This window comes from Poromitra crassiceps (assembly GCF_964638095.1).
Source record: "Poromitra crassiceps genome assembly, chromosome: 3".
Taxonomy (NCBI): domain Eukaryota; kingdom Metazoa; phylum Chordata; class Actinopteri; order Beryciformes; family Melamphaidae; genus Poromitra; species Poromitra crassiceps.
In genome coordinates, this window is record NC_139625.1 from 48483569 (window position 1) to 48501100 (window position 17532).

At 45.0% G+C, this 17532-nt stretch overlaps 1 protein-coding gene across 1 annotated transcript in view; it reads left to right on the forward strand.

Annotated features, from left to right (window-relative positions):
• Window positions 1–4782: 4782 nt before the first annotated feature.
• Window positions 4783–17532, forward strand: part of mipol1 (mirror-image polydactyly 1) — a gene marked incomplete at both ends in the record, with an annotated part of 108077 nt that continues 95327 nt past the window's right edge. Inside the window, 3 exons of the mRNA XM_083633042.1 lie at window positions 4783–4820; window positions 4986–5109; window positions 9421–9520. Coding sequence (XP_083489168.1) covers window positions 4783–4820; window positions 4986–5109; window positions 9421–9520 — 262 coding nt within the window. The remainder of the gene's footprint in view (window positions 4821–4985; window positions 5110–9420; window positions 9521–17532) is intronic.

Consider the following 17532-nt stretch of genomic DNA (forward strand, 5'->3'; position numbering starts at 1 on the left):
TTGCCAGAAACTCAATTGAATGGTTTCTCTCCTGTATAACTTCTCATGTGTCTCTTCAGAGACTTGTTCAACTGAACTACTTTCCACACATTGAACTTCAACAAACAAAGACGTTTCTTAGTCTATTTTTGTGGGACGATATATTGTGACACCCCTAGTAATCGGTGATCGGTCGATGATCGGTTGGGCAGATATTTCTCATAGGTGATCGCAATCGGTGATCGGTGGCAAAAAACGTGATCGGTGCACCCCTAATTTCTTTTTTTATTAATTCGCTATTTTTTTTGTTTGGTTGTTTTGGTCCAAGTGAAATGTTCTATGGGTTCTCCTGTTTCTAAATATAGCTGAATCTGGTTTGATGAAGTAAAACGGATGAAAGGTCTCTGGTACGCGTTATTATGGAACCCATCGCAGTTCTGGCAAAACCACGCCCTGTGTCCACCGCAGCAGTCAAGCGCCGGGATTGGCCAGGAGCGGGTCTTTTGTTCCCCTCCAGCTCTTGCCTCTTGACAGCTCCAATCTCCGACACCACAAACACTGCGCCCAGCCCAGCGATTTCATTTACCAACTCAATTGCTCTTGATAGCGGACATTGAAATACATTATTCAAGTTCAAGTTCAAGTATATTTATTGTCATTGTTAAATTGCTCCAACAACGAGATATAGACAAGCATCTCCCTGAGACGTACAGTGCAACACCAGGTAAAGTGCATCGGCCCAAATAATAAATACATACAATAAATAAATACATTATTCTATAAAGGCATCAGAGTTAGTGACTGTTCAGAAGTGCATGTAAACAGTGAGTCCAGAATGTTGTACAGAGTTCGTGAGCAATGAGTGTTCGTGAGCAAACAGTCAGAGTTGGTCAGAGTTCATTGTTCGGGGGGGGGGGGGGGGGGGGCTGTGTTGTGTTTCGAGGGGTAGTGTTTAGCAGGCTGACAGCTTGTGGGAAAAAGCTGTTAAGCATCCTGGAAGTTTTAGAGCGGATGGACCTGTATCTCCTACCTGAGGGCAGGAGGACGAACAGATGATGAGCCGGGTGAGATGAGTCCTTGATGATGCTGAGGGCACGGCGCAGGCAGCGAGAGGAGTAGAGGGAGTGGATGTCCGGGAGCGAGGTCCCAATGATTTTGCCCGCTGTTTTGATGACACGCTGCAGAGCGTGCTGGTCTGCTTTGGAGCAGCTGGAGAACCACACTGACAGACAGTATGTCAGCACGCTCTCGACGGCACATCGATAGAAGTTCACTAGGAGCCTCTGTGGGAGGTTTTCACGCTTAAGTTTCCTTAAGTAGAAGAGGCGTTGCTGTGCTTTGCCAATCATGGCGGTTGTGTTGGCGCTCCAAGACAGCTCCTTTGTGATGGTCAGACCAAGGAATTTAAAAGACGTGACGATCTCCACTGCCTCCCCGTTGATGAACAGGGGGGAGTGGTTGTGGTGGCTTGACTTGCGAAAGTCTATAATCACTTCCTTGGTCTTTTTGGTGTTGAGCTCCAGGTTGAGGCCGCGGCACCATTCCTCCAGCCTCTGAACCTCATTTCTGTAGGCAGACTCGTCGTTGTTAGAAATGAGGCCCAGCACTGTAGTGTCGTCGGCGAATTTGATGATGAGATTGGAAGGGTGGAAGGGGGAGCAGTTGTGTGTGTATGCGTTGTAGAAGAAGGGGCTGAGCACGCAGCCCTGGGGAGCGCCGGTGTTTAGAAACAGAATGGAAGATGAGTGCTTGCCGAGTTTGACATACTGTGAGCGGTTGGATAAGAAGTCCAGAACCCAGTTGCAGAGCGAGGTGCTGAGCCCCAGGGCCTGGAGTATGGAGATGAGCTTGCTGGGCCGGATTGTGTTGAAAGCCGAGCTGTAGTCGATGAAAAGCAGTCTTACGTAAGAGTTCTTGTGGTCCAGATGTTCTAGGGCGGTGTGAAGAAATTATGGTCACGTATGTTCCTATGTAATGAAAACGTAACACACACGCTTTTAACACACAATAGTTAGCCAAAGCTTCAAAAATAGAGCAGTCATGCAGCCATATTTTAACTACTTGCTCTAAAAATATAAAATGAAAAATACAATACAGTACATAGCTTTTAATTTTGGCACAGCTATTAATTTTTCCCCAGTCCAGTTAGTCAGACTCACAGGCAGCTGTTTGTTCCAGTCCAGTCCCAACAAAAAAACTGCAATCTACAAAAACATGCAATAATATAAAATCATAGATTTGAATTACACGACACAACCACACATCACAACCAATAAAACCAAAAGTAAAATATATAATTATAAATAGGCTACTCATAAAACCCAAATGGAATAGGCTATATAAACAAATCAGGTGAATATAAACATAATATCTAAATTAAAATAATAGACTACTATGGTATTTATTAGGCTATATAGGCTAATATTCAGAGCAGACCTTCAAAACTGGAAACCCAGAAATATTACTCTTGGGGTTGATGCAGGCAAATGGCACATTTTTATCATGGGGCATGGAGTCAGAATTTCTGAGGACAAAGATCATATTGCCTCAAATATCAGATTAAGAAGAGATGAAAAAAGTTTTGCTATAAGAACAAATGTGTTAGTTTTGCTAAGAAGTTTTGATGAAGCAAACATTTGTTAAAACATTGTTAATTTACTGTTTTTCTTTTTCATTTGAAACCATGTTGGCAGTGCGCAGCGGAGCTTTTCATGCAGGCTGAGGCAGTCAGTGTCAACTTGTCAAGGAAGCGTAGCTGGCGCCTCATCCCATTGGCTCACATGAGCATGTGCGCCTGGCCAATCCCAGTGCCTGACAGCTGCGTAGGCGGGCACAGGGCGTGGTTTTGCCGGAACCGCGGTGGGTTCCATAATAACGCCTCTGGCCTCCAAAACCAAGGAGATCATTGTAGACTACAGGAGGGGGGGGGGGGTGTGCACACCTCCCAATCACCATCAACGGCACAGTGGTGGAAAGGGTGGACAGCTTCAAGTACCTGGGAGTCAACATCCACCAGGACCTGACGTGGGCCGGTCACACCGCCACGGTTGTCAAAAAGGCCCAACAGCGAATACACGGACTCAGGCGCCTGAAGAAATTTGGGCTAAGGCCAGAAATCCTTAGGGACTTCTACAGAGGCACCATTGAAAGCCTGCTGACTGGCTGCTTCACCACCTGGTACGGGAACTGTCCCACCATGGACCGCAGGGCGCTACGGAGAGTGAGACGCGCGGCCCAGCACGTAACAGGATGTGAGTTGCCAGAACTGCATGAACTGTATAAACAGCGGTGCCTCAGGAGGTCCCTGAAGATCATCAAAGACACAAACCATCCCCACAACAGCCTGTTCTCCCTGTTACCCTCAGGGAGGAGATACAGGGTTCCAAAAGCACGCACAAATCGCTTGAGGAACAGTTTCTTCCCGCAGGCCACGAGACTCCTTAACATACACAAATAGTGTAGTAGCCGTACTGTACCGTACTGTAGCTGCTACCATTACGTATGTCTAATGTTTAATTGTATGTTTAATAAGGTACATGCTATTTGCACCTGTATGTCAAATACGTCGAATTTCAAATGTTTAAGCACGTCTAAAGTATGCACACGACATGTGCACCTATGTGCAGTGAATATGCCACTGTCTCTGACTTGTCTTATCACTATACTGCCTTATTGTTGTTGTGTCTCTTGCTGTTTTTGCACTCATATGCCCTGTTATATTTGTACTATGTTGTAAACGGAGTCCACAGCACAAGAATTTCACACGTGATACTTGTACCACGGAGTGACAATAAAAATCTTGAATCTTGAATCTTGGTACGCCTGCTGAAGCAGGAAGTTATGTCAACTTTGGCTCTCTATTGAAACGGATACAATAATAATTTGCAACTGTATCGATACCAGCAGTGCTTCCTCTTAATGAAAAATCAAACATACAGTACTACTGATTTTTCCTCCCTAACATTGGTGGATATCTGTTGCTTCAACAAGCTCAAAGTGTTCTGATAGGCCAGTGATCCTCACTATTTCTTCGATGAGAGCCGCACTGGCAGGACAAAGTCAATAGGAGAGCCACTTTTACCGCAAAACACCAAAAGCCACCCCAACCAAGCACATCTGCCTACCATTTTTTTGTGTTTTATTGTTTTCCACACACACACACACACACATATATATACAGTATACCAGTTTCCCCTAGAAAATCTTTCAGGCCTGGAGGGATTTCAAAACGTACCCCGACCGCAACGGTGGGGGCCGTCGCTGGCGACGCTAAACTTTTAGCTAACCTGTTCACATCTATGTTCGCAATGGCATCCCAAGTATCATCATTCATCATACTATTATGGGATGCGATGCGAACAGTTGTATTATGGGATGTGCATTTCCCAGGCAACGACACACGTTGACACGTTTTGGAACATCGCTGCGCACTGGCACAATACTCCTAAAAGCAAAATGCTTATTGTTTTGAATGATTTGGCACCTTCTATTACTGTCAACACCAGTATTGTTGTATTGTAATAATATGCCATAAAGGTTTATTCAAATTTTGGGGAGAGCAGGGGGGGGGAAATCTAATTTTTTTTTTTTTTTTTGCAAATTCTTAGAGCCGCCAACTAAAGCTTCGAGAGCCGCCAGCGTCTCGCGAGCCGCGCAATGAGGAACTAGGTGATAGGCTGATGACTAGAGCAGGGGTAATCTGCTGTGTAAGCGTGCACCAGTATCAAGCATCAATAATTTCTCGTATCAAAGTTAGAAATTCTAGTATCGTGACAGCCCTAAGACACAAGAGCAAGAAAGGTGATGCAGGTCTGTCCCCCCACCTCCTCCACCAGTCTGAGGTTCAGATGTTCTCAGATGTTCTGCAAAGACACGTTTTCCTTCAGATGTCACAGGAACCACCCTGAACATCCTCAAGAACCATGACACAGATACACACAGTGGTACTTCTCTTGAGTCTGTTTTGTTTTATATGCTGATGTATTCTACTCCCCCCTCCCCCACAGCCCCCATCAGGAGCCAGTGTTTGGGTCAAACAGAGCGGCCGGGCGGGTTCTGTCTCTGGATCGAGACAAGAACATCTCCTTCCTCCTGAAGGAACTGGACTCTCTGAGAGACCTCAACCAGAAGGTACACACACACACACACACACACACACACACACACACAACCCTGTCATCTCATCTGTGAAGGTAAAGTTGCTCAAAGTCGTTCCTCCTTCTGAGAGTTTTCAGAGCTTTCCATTTGTCTCCGGTTCCTGCTGACCTAACCAGGAAGTAAGCTGTGTGTGCATGGGACTGGGGTGGGGCTTAAACACTACAACCACCTGACAGGACAAAGAACACACATACGGACTACATCAAACACAGATTACTGGAGAAGTAGAGGTGTGTGTGAGGATGGGAGCTGGAGTTTGCTTCTGTACAACACTCAGCTGTAACCTGATGGAGAAGGATGGAGCTGAGCTCTGAGCTGGCAGCAGGAGATGGTGGCACTGCCAGGAGTGTGGCTCAGTATGCTGTGAGGCCGAGCCTGCTTCAAGGTGTTGCAGCACAGAGCTCTGTTGTTCCCCGGTGGTGGAATTAACTACCTAACTCTGTCCGTACCACTGACTCTCTTACTATTTTCAAAAAGAGACTTAAGACTCAATTATTTCAGGTCCACTTCCACACTGACGCACTTGCATAAATGCATCATACAGGCACTTTTGTATCAAGATCAATGCACTGATAGCACCTTATATTTTACTATGTTTTAGATTATTCTGGTACTGTGTATACTGTATATTGCTTGTATTGTTTTTATCTCTGTTGTACGTCGCTTTGGATAAAGCATCTGCCAAGTGAAAATAAAAGTAAAAAGAGCATTATGCCCCATGCAGACTAGACACAATACAATACAATACAATACAATACAATACTATACTATACTATACTATACTATACTATACTAGACAAATTCATGCTTGATTGCTATGTGTGAACTGTTCAAAGATGCCCCTCAAACTGCCCGAGAGCTCACCCATGAGTCACAGAGGTCTGACAGATATCTAGCAGGCTAAATATCTGGTCGTGTTGGAAGAGCCATTGGCCCCTATCGTTGCATCGGTGTAGTTTCTAGGCCGAGCGCCTGGCGCAGTGGGCGTGGACCAGCGCACTTGATATCTTGGTGTTGGCGCTACACGCAGCCTAAAGCATTACAACCACGCCTTCTAAGCGTAAAATTATGCACCGTCATGCTCATTGGATAAGTGCAATAAACAAATCACACGCTTGCCTTTTAAGCTCCAATTCCAGTGGTCCAGTAAAACCAGACAAACCCAAGCGCTCTGCCCCCCCCCCCCTCCCTTCATCCCGTCTGTCTGTCTCCATATATAGGCTATTATTCCATATGCTTCTCAAACCAATCTAACTGCAGTTTAAATACTGCAAGCATGTAAATACGCTACACTATAGCAAGATCAAAGTGAAAAGAATGTTCTAATCTAAAGGCATCAGCTAGAAAAATATAGCCTATCCCTATATGATGAGATTAATTAGATTGGTGAAAGTTTGTCCAGAAAGATATCGTTTTCTCTCCCCTGCTAGGATGGTAGGATATGCACATAAATATAGCCTACATTATGTAAAGTCATTGCATAAATGTGTTTTTATTGTAAAACTAAAATGTGAAGTAGAGCCAATTTATTGGAGCAGACATCACAGTAGGTACATGACAGTAGAAGTGCGTTACGCTGTCACTTATCTAAATCACGTTAAATTGACAAGGGATATATAGGCCCAGGATGACATATAGGTTTCACATAGGGTGGTGTTTTCATTTCAATGTTTTATTTGGTCCAATATTGAAATGTTCTACAATTGCAGGTTGTGTTACCATTACACATTATTTAGATCGACCTTTATATCTATTTCGGCTCATTTGGTTGCTATTTAGTAGTGAAATGGAGTACCCCATTGCATGCTGGGACATTCACAGGCAGTGAACTTACAACTGCTTTTTCCTATTGGATGTGTGTTGTGTCTGTCTGAGCGAGGGAGTCAGAGAGAGACAGTCGTATTGTGCCTGTCAGACTGAGGAGAGAGGGAGAGAGTGACACAGAGAAGGGTGACAGAGGAGAGCCAGAGGGGAGCGCTCCGCGCAACTGGCGCACTGAATAGGCCTGGTTTTCAAAAGCACTAAGCGCTAAATTTACGGCAGGTGGGAAGATATCATTAGGCCAGTATTTAAGGCCGACACGCCCATTCTCGCCCATTCTGGGACTGCGCCACGCCCATTCGGCCTAAAGCGCATTTGGCAGCGTAAAGCCATATTGATATCTTCCCGAGGCAGGCGCAAGGCACGTTTTTTTGCGTTTAAGGCCAGTTTTAGCGCCGAAGGCCTGTGGGAGAATAGGGCCCATTGACGTGTTTCAGCCAATGAGAGCGCAGTGAGGCAGACATGGCCAGGGTGATTTCTGCTGTCTGCAGCAGGCAGGCAAGTGGTCTGATGGAGAAAGTATATCAGCCATTCTACCGGTTTGGTGCAAACTGCTTTCCCACAACCAAAAAAATACATTTAAAAAGCATATATAGTCCCCCTCCAGTCAGTTTTTCCTACCTGTACAACGTTTATGTTCTATGAAAACGTACATGTGTGTGTGCTGTATCAACATGTCATCATTTGCGTCAAAGAAATTAAATTGATAAGAACCGAAGCTATTTGCTTGTTCCATGCATTATTCCACTGCAGCATAATGACTGCTGTGCTCTTCTCTGTGTGTCTGTTCCCTCTTTGTTAAACTCTTTGTCTGCGACCAGAGCGGGAATTCCGGAAAAGTCGCCGCCATGACAGTTGCCTGCACCTCCATAAAACGTAAAACGAGCCACAATATTGTTAAATCAAGAACTAGCCAACAGATATCAAAGCTGGTGGGCTTTATGGAAAGAGCCTGCATCGAACTGGTTAACAGTTATATCAAACTGGTCATTCAGTGACATTTTGTTACCATGTACTGTAACTAACGTAGCTAACAACTAGCTAATGCCAGAGTCTAACACCAGCTACAGTATTTACTGTAATGTATTATCTGAATATCATACGTCACATCAGATTGATGTCATCACCCGTTTTTACCAACAGTAACGTTTTTTATTTTTAGGACTTTGAGCCCAAAATAAGGTCATTTGTCAACAAAATACACTGGTGAACACTGTGGCTAATTACCGTAGCAGAGCAGGGAAAATCACAGTAACACATGGAATATCTTTAAAATTGCAAAATACACTGGAGGGGGGCTTTAAGTAGCTATGCAAATCTTAGATGTTTACTGTACTTAAGATCATTGTATTATCTATTGAAACCCAAAATATTTAAGATAACAGTGAACTTAATAATTCTGACTTTGAAGCAATGTGTAGAATGACCCATATACAGTATGTTGTGCCAGCGTGTGTGTTTAGAAATAAAGCGGTTAGCGGTATGAGACTGTTTGTGGACTGGTCGGGGATTCTCCTGGTGAAAGATCATGTAATGTGATCCCTTGTCTCAGCTCAGTCATATAGTGTGAAAACCACAACGAGACAAAGACTCCTGATTCAAGACAGACAGTGTGACTGACTGACGACTGACCGCCGTCTGTTAGCGTGTCCGTGCTATTACAGACAGAAAGGTGACTCCTGAGCCAAACCTCAGAACCTGAAGTGTTCCTAGAATATGGCATAGCATCTAGGTAACATGTCCTCCCCCTCCAGCTTTCCTGTCAGTTACATGTACAGTTACATGTAACTCGACCATAATATGGAAGCAGAAAGAGGTTGTTTTGACTGGGATGAGCCGTCTGGTCTTGTCCGCAACCTTTGAAGAACCTCAGAAACATCACAGAGAGGCTGAGGAACTACTCCAGACTACTTCAGCTACTGTTTGTTCTTCTTCTACTGCTTTCACTGCCAAGTCTGACAAAGCCAGTCCAGATGAATGGGGGTCACTGTGTGTGTGTGTGTGTGTGTGTGTGTGTGTGTGTGTGTGTGTGTGTGTGTGTGTGTGTGTGTGTGTGTGTGTGTGTGTGTGTGTGTGTGTGTGTGTGTGTGTGTGTGCGCGTGCGTGCGTGTGTGCGTGTGTGTGCGGGTGCATGTGTGTTTGGTCTCGTCTGGGTTTCCCTCTGTGCACAGTAGGAAGAAACTGTATTCATTTCTACAGCTGCAGGCTGTGTGTGTCTGTGTGTGTGTGTGTGTGTGTGTGTGTGTGTGTGTGTGTGTGTGTGTGTGTGTGTGTGTGTGTGTGTGTGTGGTTGGCACGTAGCTGTGACTACTAACAGACAGACAGCAATTTCCCACTAGGTGTGTGTGTGTTTTGAGTCAGAGGGGAATATTTTCCTCAGCAGGTTTAACCTCCGGTCAGTCTGGAAAAGACCTGAGACCCTGGCTTTACACTGACACTGTGTGTGTGTGCCTGTACGTGTAGCTGCAGGCCCAGCTGGTGCAGAAGGAGATGGAGCTGCAGAGGAGGGAGGTGGAGGAGCAGAGGGAGGAACAGCAGGAGGCCAGGAGCTGGGAGAGAGGAGGTGAGGTGAAGGGGGGGGGGGGGGGGGCACACACAAGAGACAACAACACGACTTGAACACGCACAGTTAGAAAGCTGCACTTAACTCATTCATGGCCAGTTTAGGACTGCCAATATTTAGCACAGGCCAAAGATTTTCATAATTGTTGGTCATCTTTCAAGACCCACAGTAAATTATCTATTAGCACCAAAGTGATTTGCAATACCTCAAAATGAAGATGTACGTCTCTGGGTTCACCAGGAAAAAAAAAGTGAGCTTTTAGCATGTTCTGTACTCTACTTATAGCCATTTATATACACCCTGTTTTCACCAAAAAGGTCTCTCTGAGAAGATAAATTGCAGAAAATGGCATTTTTGTAAATCACACAATCTCAGGCAGAACTCGCTCTCAATTCTTTTATTTTGAACTGTATTGACATCAGACATGTAAATATTATTCATTATGACACAAATGACAAAAAAATATATATATATATATATATATACATGAAGTGCTTTTTTTACATTCAACAATACAGTTTACTCAGTGTGAGTGAGTGTGATCATAGAATAGAATGCAGAGATCAGTGTAGTCTCTCTCTCACACACACACACACACACACACACACACACACACACACACACACACACACACACACACACACTCCTTACCGCGAGATCATCCGGGTCCTGTCGCATTGGAATCCAGTCTTCCTCGCCCTCGACAGGAAAGTGGCCGTGCTGCTTCGCTCTGTGTGAAAGCCATTTCTGTGGCGAGGCTGCTGTTCTCCTCCTGCTCACACAGTTGTGACTCCGTCTCGTCTCTTTCGGGCTGGGACACAGGAACGGGGTCGAGGGACCAGGATCGATCATGTTGGTCACGGGTTTGACTACCGCGAACGATCGATGTCCGCTGCCCTGCAGCAAGCCGATCAGCTCGTGCAGCGCGCTGAGGGGTGTTTCAATGGCGTTTCTCCTTTGCACAAGGAAGCGCGTTTCTCTGTTTTCTGTTTTTCCTCCTGCTCATTTCAAAACAACAGCTGCGGTATGTGTTTGTTAACGTGTTGTTGGCTTGTCTTTCAGGGCAGGGACCTGATAACATGTCACAGGCTGGGGAAGTGTTTGAACTACGCGCTGCACTAATAAAAACAAAAACACGTCAAACACGTCTTTGGCGTGGATGGCTATTCCTGATAACACGTCAAAGACGTCTTTGGTGGTGAATGAGTTAACGTGCACGAGAGGTTCTCTATAAAGATGCACTACGGACACAAGCAGTTCTATAGAAAGCTACACTGTGGGCAGAAGCAGTTCTATAGAAAGATGCACTATGGACACAAGCAGTTCTATAGAAAGCTACACTACGGGCACAAGTCGTTCTATAGAAAGCTACACTACGGGCAGAAGCAGTTCTATAGAAAGCTACACTATGGGCACAAGCCGTTCTATAGAAAGCTACACTACGCGCACAAGCCGTTCTATAGAAAGCTACACTACGGGCACAAGCCGTTCTATAGAAAGCTACACTACGTGCAGAAGCAGTTCTATAGAAAGCTACACTACGGGCACAAGCCGTTCTATAGATAGCTGCACTACGGCATAATTAAGGCTATAGCCTACTTAAAGGGATACTTCAGATTATTTGGCATGGGGCTCATGAGCAACTCATTGATAGTCAGTGTTTTAGCTGCAGTAGAGCCCAGTCAGCGCACTCACCTCAGGGAAGTAGAGCAATGTACTGCTGTAAACGGTGCCAGCAGCAAAACACTTTTTAGCCACTTAAAAGAAGACCCAGCTAAACAAATCAACATCAGTTTAAGTGTACGCTATATTAACATTTCCAGTGCTTTACCTTGCTGCCAAACAGCCCTTTCCTTTGGCACTACATCTTCTCAACCGCAGAACTTCCATATCCCTACACCTGCCGTGCATGGTATTACTCCACAGATGGTTGTTTGGGTCAGAAAGTGCTGTTGCAGAGTAATACAGTGTCACTTATCCCTATCGCGTTGATTTTTTTGACGGTGGGACGTCGATCAACCCCTTTTACATCTCCTATTAAAATATGGGAGGTATTGAATGTGTATAATCTATTTTACCGACCCACTAAGTGGCGACAGTGCTCTCCAGACGAGAGAAAGCCAAGAAAAAACAGCCGCGTGAGGAAGCCATTCTCATGAAAATGGATTGGCGAAAACGCTTTCGCTTTCGCGCAGGGAGCTGGCGGTGGGAGATTGCAAATTTGCATAATAGATTATGGGTGGAACACACTTTGAAACACGCAGCATAAATAAGACCAGAATCGCAAAAGCTTCATCAAAGCTCTCAACCGAAACCCCAAGAAACGAGCGAGCCCATCCAGACTCGCCCGACGAGGGGCAGCCAGGCAGCACAGACAGCAACTCGCTTGTCACACACCCGCTGCAGCCACGGAGGGAAGAGGAGAACACACACGGAGGGAGGAGTTTGAAGGAGAGGGGGGTTTCCTGCTGTTATGGAGGAAATTACTGTTCAAAACTATTGTTTAGATGTCTGACGTCTTACTGATGCCAAAAATAAATGGTTAAAGTGACTGTTCTATCGAATTTCACAAAAAGCCATTTATCTCAGCTTAAATTTTCAGACGCTGAAACCATGCTGTATTCAACTGCTAATGCCTACATAACTACTAACTCTACAAACTAACTATTTTAGACAGAGAAAGCACACATTCTATTAGTTCTTTTGAGATATTTTGTGTTCACAAAATACTAGCAGAAAATAATCCTCTGCTCTTGAAAGATGAGCCAGAATCCTCAAAAAAAAAACTTGGCAGAAGCTACCTACAGTAAAAAAAAACTGGTGGCAGTGAATGTGTTAAAAGGATCCTGAGCTGAATCCAATGTCTCTGAGGGCAGATACCGTCCGCTGTTACACAAATCTGCAGAACATGTGCATCAGCGCCCCTCTGTGGTCATATTTCGGTGGTTACAGATTTAAGAGTTCATATTTTGTCTTAATTCCCTTTCTAAGACGCCGCCCCCGCCCACCCCCACCACACACAGTTTGTTTTACAGTTTATATTGTAGTTAATCATATTTGTTCCAGCCTCCACTTGTTAAATATTAGAATTTTTCAGTTTTTTACCCCAGACTTTTTACCCCTCCCACACCCCCCCCCCCCCTGCTAATTAAAACAATAGCACTCATAACGAGGTGACAGCTAACGAGGCACTTGTTAGTTTAATAGAGGAGTGTGTGTGTGTGTGATTTGCATGGATGTTTAACGAGCAAATTCCAGCTAAAATGCAATATTGATTTTCTTAGAGAGAGAGAGAGAGAGAGAGAGAGTGAGAGTGTGTGTGTGTGTGTGTGTGTGTGTATATGTGTGTGTGTGTAAGACATCAGAGGAAGGTGTTGATGGATGTGTAGATGTAATCCACTGGGATTATCGGAGGGAGAGAGAGAAAATGGGAGATTGGAAGCACGTTCTCTCCCTTCTCGTTCTCTCCATACCCTATTCCCCACTCTCTCGCCCTCTCTCACTCTGTCTTGCCCTCTCTCTTTTGCTCTGTCTCTCTCTCCCTCCCCCATATTGCTGTATGTCCAGTGAGCTGTGGTCATCTCTCTTCATCATTATGAGTTATGGACCACCAGGAGGGAGACAGACACAGACACACACACACACACACACGCATGCACGCACGCACGCAGCAGCAGTAATACAGTAGCTGTGTTAATAAAGTCAGAGATCACAGCTCTTATTGGACAAACTAATAGAGACACGAGGAAGAGAGAGGAGAGAAACTGTCTTGGTCGTCCCCAGAATAAAATGTTGGCATTTGAGGTTTCTGCAGACCTCAGAGATGGTCAATCTCAATGTTTCTGGTAGGGGTCGAGCGATATGCTTTTTTCAGGGCCGATACCGATTTCGATTATCGCTAATCAAAGAGACCGATAACCGATATTTTGGAACCTTTGCAGTAAAATTGAAAATCTTGGTGTCAAAATTTAGAATAACACGACCCATTGTTAAAATGCATTTTCTTCAGTTTATCCAACTGCAATATTAATTGAAAATAGTCACACTATTAACTCATTGAGTGCCAATGACGACTATAGTCGTCAATTCAAATAGTAACGTAGAGTGCCAATGACGACTAAAGTCGTCAATTGCGTTGCGGTGGGACGTGGATCAAAGCCTGATACATCTCCTGTAAAAATATGGGAGCTATTGAAGGTGTATAACCTATTTTACAGACCCATTAGGTGGCGACAGTGCTCTCCAGATTAGAGAAAGTTGAGTAAAAAACAGAGAAGAAGTCGTTGGGGAAACGGAAACTCTGTTCTTTGTAGTGAGCGGCGATCCTTTGATGAGACAGACATGGCGAAGCGTAAGAGAAAACCCGAGAAGTACAAGCAGCTTACTCTGCAAGAGAGCTTGTGTTCTGTGCCTAAACGTGTGGCGATCGCTGGAGAAGGCACTAGTGGTGGTACCGGTGCCACCACTTCTGGTGGCGACCAGGAAAAAACTTTTCCCGCTGCTCAAACCACGGTGCAGCATGGTGGAGCTAACGTTAGCCCGGTGCACTTTTCCTCTCAGCGTAGAGTGATCGATGAAGACGATGGTACTGGTAAACAGATGGGACCGGCGGCCTCTGTTACCTCGGCACCCACCACCAGAGCTAACGTTAGCCCGGTGCGCTTTTCCTCTCAGCGTAGAGTGATCGATGAAGACGATGGTACTGGTAAACAGATGGGACCGGCGGCCTCTGTTACCTCGGCACCCACCACCAGAGCTAACGTTAGCCGGGTGCGCTTTTCCTCTCAGCGTAGAGTGATCGATGAAGACGATGGTACTGGTAAACAGATGGGACCGGCGGCCTCTGTTACCTCGGCACCCACCACCAGAGCTAACGTTAGCCGGGTGCGCTTTTCCTCTCAGCGTAGAGTGATCGATGAAGAAGATGGTACTGGTCAACAGATGGGACCGGCGGCCTCTGTTACCTCTGCACCCACCACAGTGAAGCATGGTGGAGTGCGCGGTTCCTCTCAGCGTGCAGAAGAAAGAGTGATCAATGAAGAAGACGATGGTACTGGTCAAGAATCGGATATAGTTTCATCTCAGCTCACAACTGAAACTTCAGATACGTCTGATGAATTCAGTGAGCCGGATCCAGATTCCTCCGACGAGTGGTTGCCTGAATGGGGATCTGCAGGTAGCAGAGATTCGTCGCCTGACGGAGGTAGCAGAGATTCGTCGCCTGACACACGCAGCAGAGCAGGTAAAACTTTTTTTCTAAATAGCCTATAACATTGCAATAACACAATGTATATTTATGGTAGATATATTTCCACAGATCATGGATTGAGCAGGTTCAGGCATTATAGTCAGTAAAACTGCAGCAATAAAACTGTGGTCAATTGTGGTTGATAATTGTATATATTTCTACAGACTGTGGATCGAGCAGAGACACTCCCACGGCTTCCACAGGCAGTGCAAGGAAGACAGGTAATATATATATATATATATATATATATATATATATATATCCTACACATCATAAAACCAAGCAATAATGAAATGTATTTATGATAATTTATATATATATTTCAATAATTTACATCGTCAACATCGAGGAGAAAACCCACTCCCACTCCCACATGCAGTTCAAGGAAGAAAGCTAAAATATATATATATATATATATATATATATCTACACATCATAACCAAGCAATAAAAAATTTATTTGATAATTATATATATTTCAATAATTTACAGTTGCATCGAGCAGAGGTGGGGAAGATACAGGCTGGCAGCAGGCAGACTGGGAACCAAACCAGATCCCCTTCACTGCAACCCGTGGACCCCAGAATGCTGCTGCGGAGCTGGATTCCGACCTGCCAGCTGACTTCCTGGAGCTGTTCCTGACGGATGAGCTGCTCCAACACATTGTGAAACAGACAAACAATTTTGCCACTCAGTATTTTCAAGCACACCCGGACAGTCTGCCACATAGCAGAGGTAATGCTTGGAAACCAGTGTCAGTCCCAGAACTGAAAACGTTCTTTGGACTTTCTTTCATCACTGGCTACATCAAGAAGCCAAGCATTGCACTGTACTGGAGTACAGATGAAATAGATGCAACTCCCTATTTCAACCAGACAATGCCAAGGAACCGGTTTCAACTCATCTGGCGCTTCCTTCACTACAATGACAATGCATCACAGGATGCGACGGACAAAATGACAAAAGTCCGCCCTGTGTTGAACTATATTGTCAACAAGTTCAAGGAGCTGTACCAACCAGGTCAAAACATCTGCATTGATGAGGGTATGATGCTGTGGAGGGGCCGTCTGTCTTTCAAGGTGTACAACCCACAGAAGCCGGTGAAGTATGGAATCAAATCCTACATACTGTGTGACTCTGCCACAGGGTACTGCTTCAACATGCAGCCTTATGTTGGGGTACCTAGCACTCTGCCAGACACTGTGTTCTCGCTCCTTGATCGTCTTCAAGGTCATGGTTACACGCTCTACATGGACAACTTTTATAACTCTGTTGCACTGTGTGAGCGTTTACTGCGAGCACAAACCAATGTCTGTGGAATGCTGAGGAAGAATAGGGGGGAACCTCAGATCATCAGGGAGGTGACAAAGACTGACCTGGGGGTGGGGGGAAAAGTTGTGCATCACAATGAGAGGGTTATGGTTTTAGCTTGGCAGGACAAACGGCTGGTGAAGATGGTGACAACCTGCCACAAAGACAGCATGCAGAGCGTTGACGTGTGGCAGAAGGGACAGACAAACAAAGTTGCTCAGCTCAAGCCAGAGTGTGTTGTGGCATACAACTCCTCCATGAATGGGGTGGATAGGTTGGACCAAAACATTGCCTACTACCCCTTCATCCGGAAGACACTGAACTGGCCCAAGAAGTTTGTAGCCTATCTGTTCCAAGTGTGCATCTTCAACGCCTACATCCTCTACAAAGCCAGGAACCCAGGGGAGTGTAAAACCCTCTTGGAGTTCATGCGGAGGGTGGTGAAGTCATGGACCTCAAAGCGACCTGTGGAGGAGGAGGAGGAGGAGGAGGAGGAGGAGGAGGAGGAGGAGGAGGAGGAAGTTGCAGGAGGAAGTTGCAGTTGAGGGGGGTGGGGCACGCAGGGCACCATACAACACCGACCCAGACTGCAGGCTCGATACCCATATTGCCAAACACAAGCTGGAATACCTGATGCCCACCAGCAAAGCAAGACCAACAAGAAGGTGTAGGGTCTGCGTACGCAGGGGCCAGCGCAGAGAGACCAAAATGTGGTGCAAGACCTTTTGTGTCCCCTTGCACCCAGGAGAGTGTTTCATAGCTTACCACACTCAGCTGGACTACTCTGGATAAACACACACACACATACATAACTGTACATCATAACAATAACTTTGAACTGGACTTGCATCGTTGCAGCATCCCATACATACATACATACATAACTGTACAAATTTATTTTCTTTTTTTCTCAAAATAACTGTGAACTGTACTTTGAACATTTGAACTGTTCTTTGAACATTTTTGGTCAAGGGGATTTGAATTTGAATTATTCAAGAAAGTTGTGCATTTTGAAATGCTTACACACGTGTATAGCGCCACCTATGGATGAATCCTGGCCATTCTTTCTGGCATAGTCACTCATGGTCTCTACTTGCCATATGTAAATTTTTAAATGTTTTGGTGAAGGGGTTTTTGAATTATTCAATAAAAACTTTGGAAACAGCCAAAGTGACGATCCCACAGAGCTGCTGGTTGCAGCTAAAAAATAATATTTTGCTATCAAAATTCCTTTGTTTTTGCTGTTTTATTGAAGGAAATGACTGTTCAAATGTTTTAGGTGTCACTACATCAGAAAATATTAGCTTCAGAGTCAGTGATGTGCTTGAAATGTTTCATTTCACAAAAGGCTCATTATCTCAGCTTCTAGTTTGAAACGTCTGTTTTTGCTGAAATCTTCTCCGGCTGATAACTAAAGAACGGAAAATGATATCAATAAACTTTTTTTTGCTGGT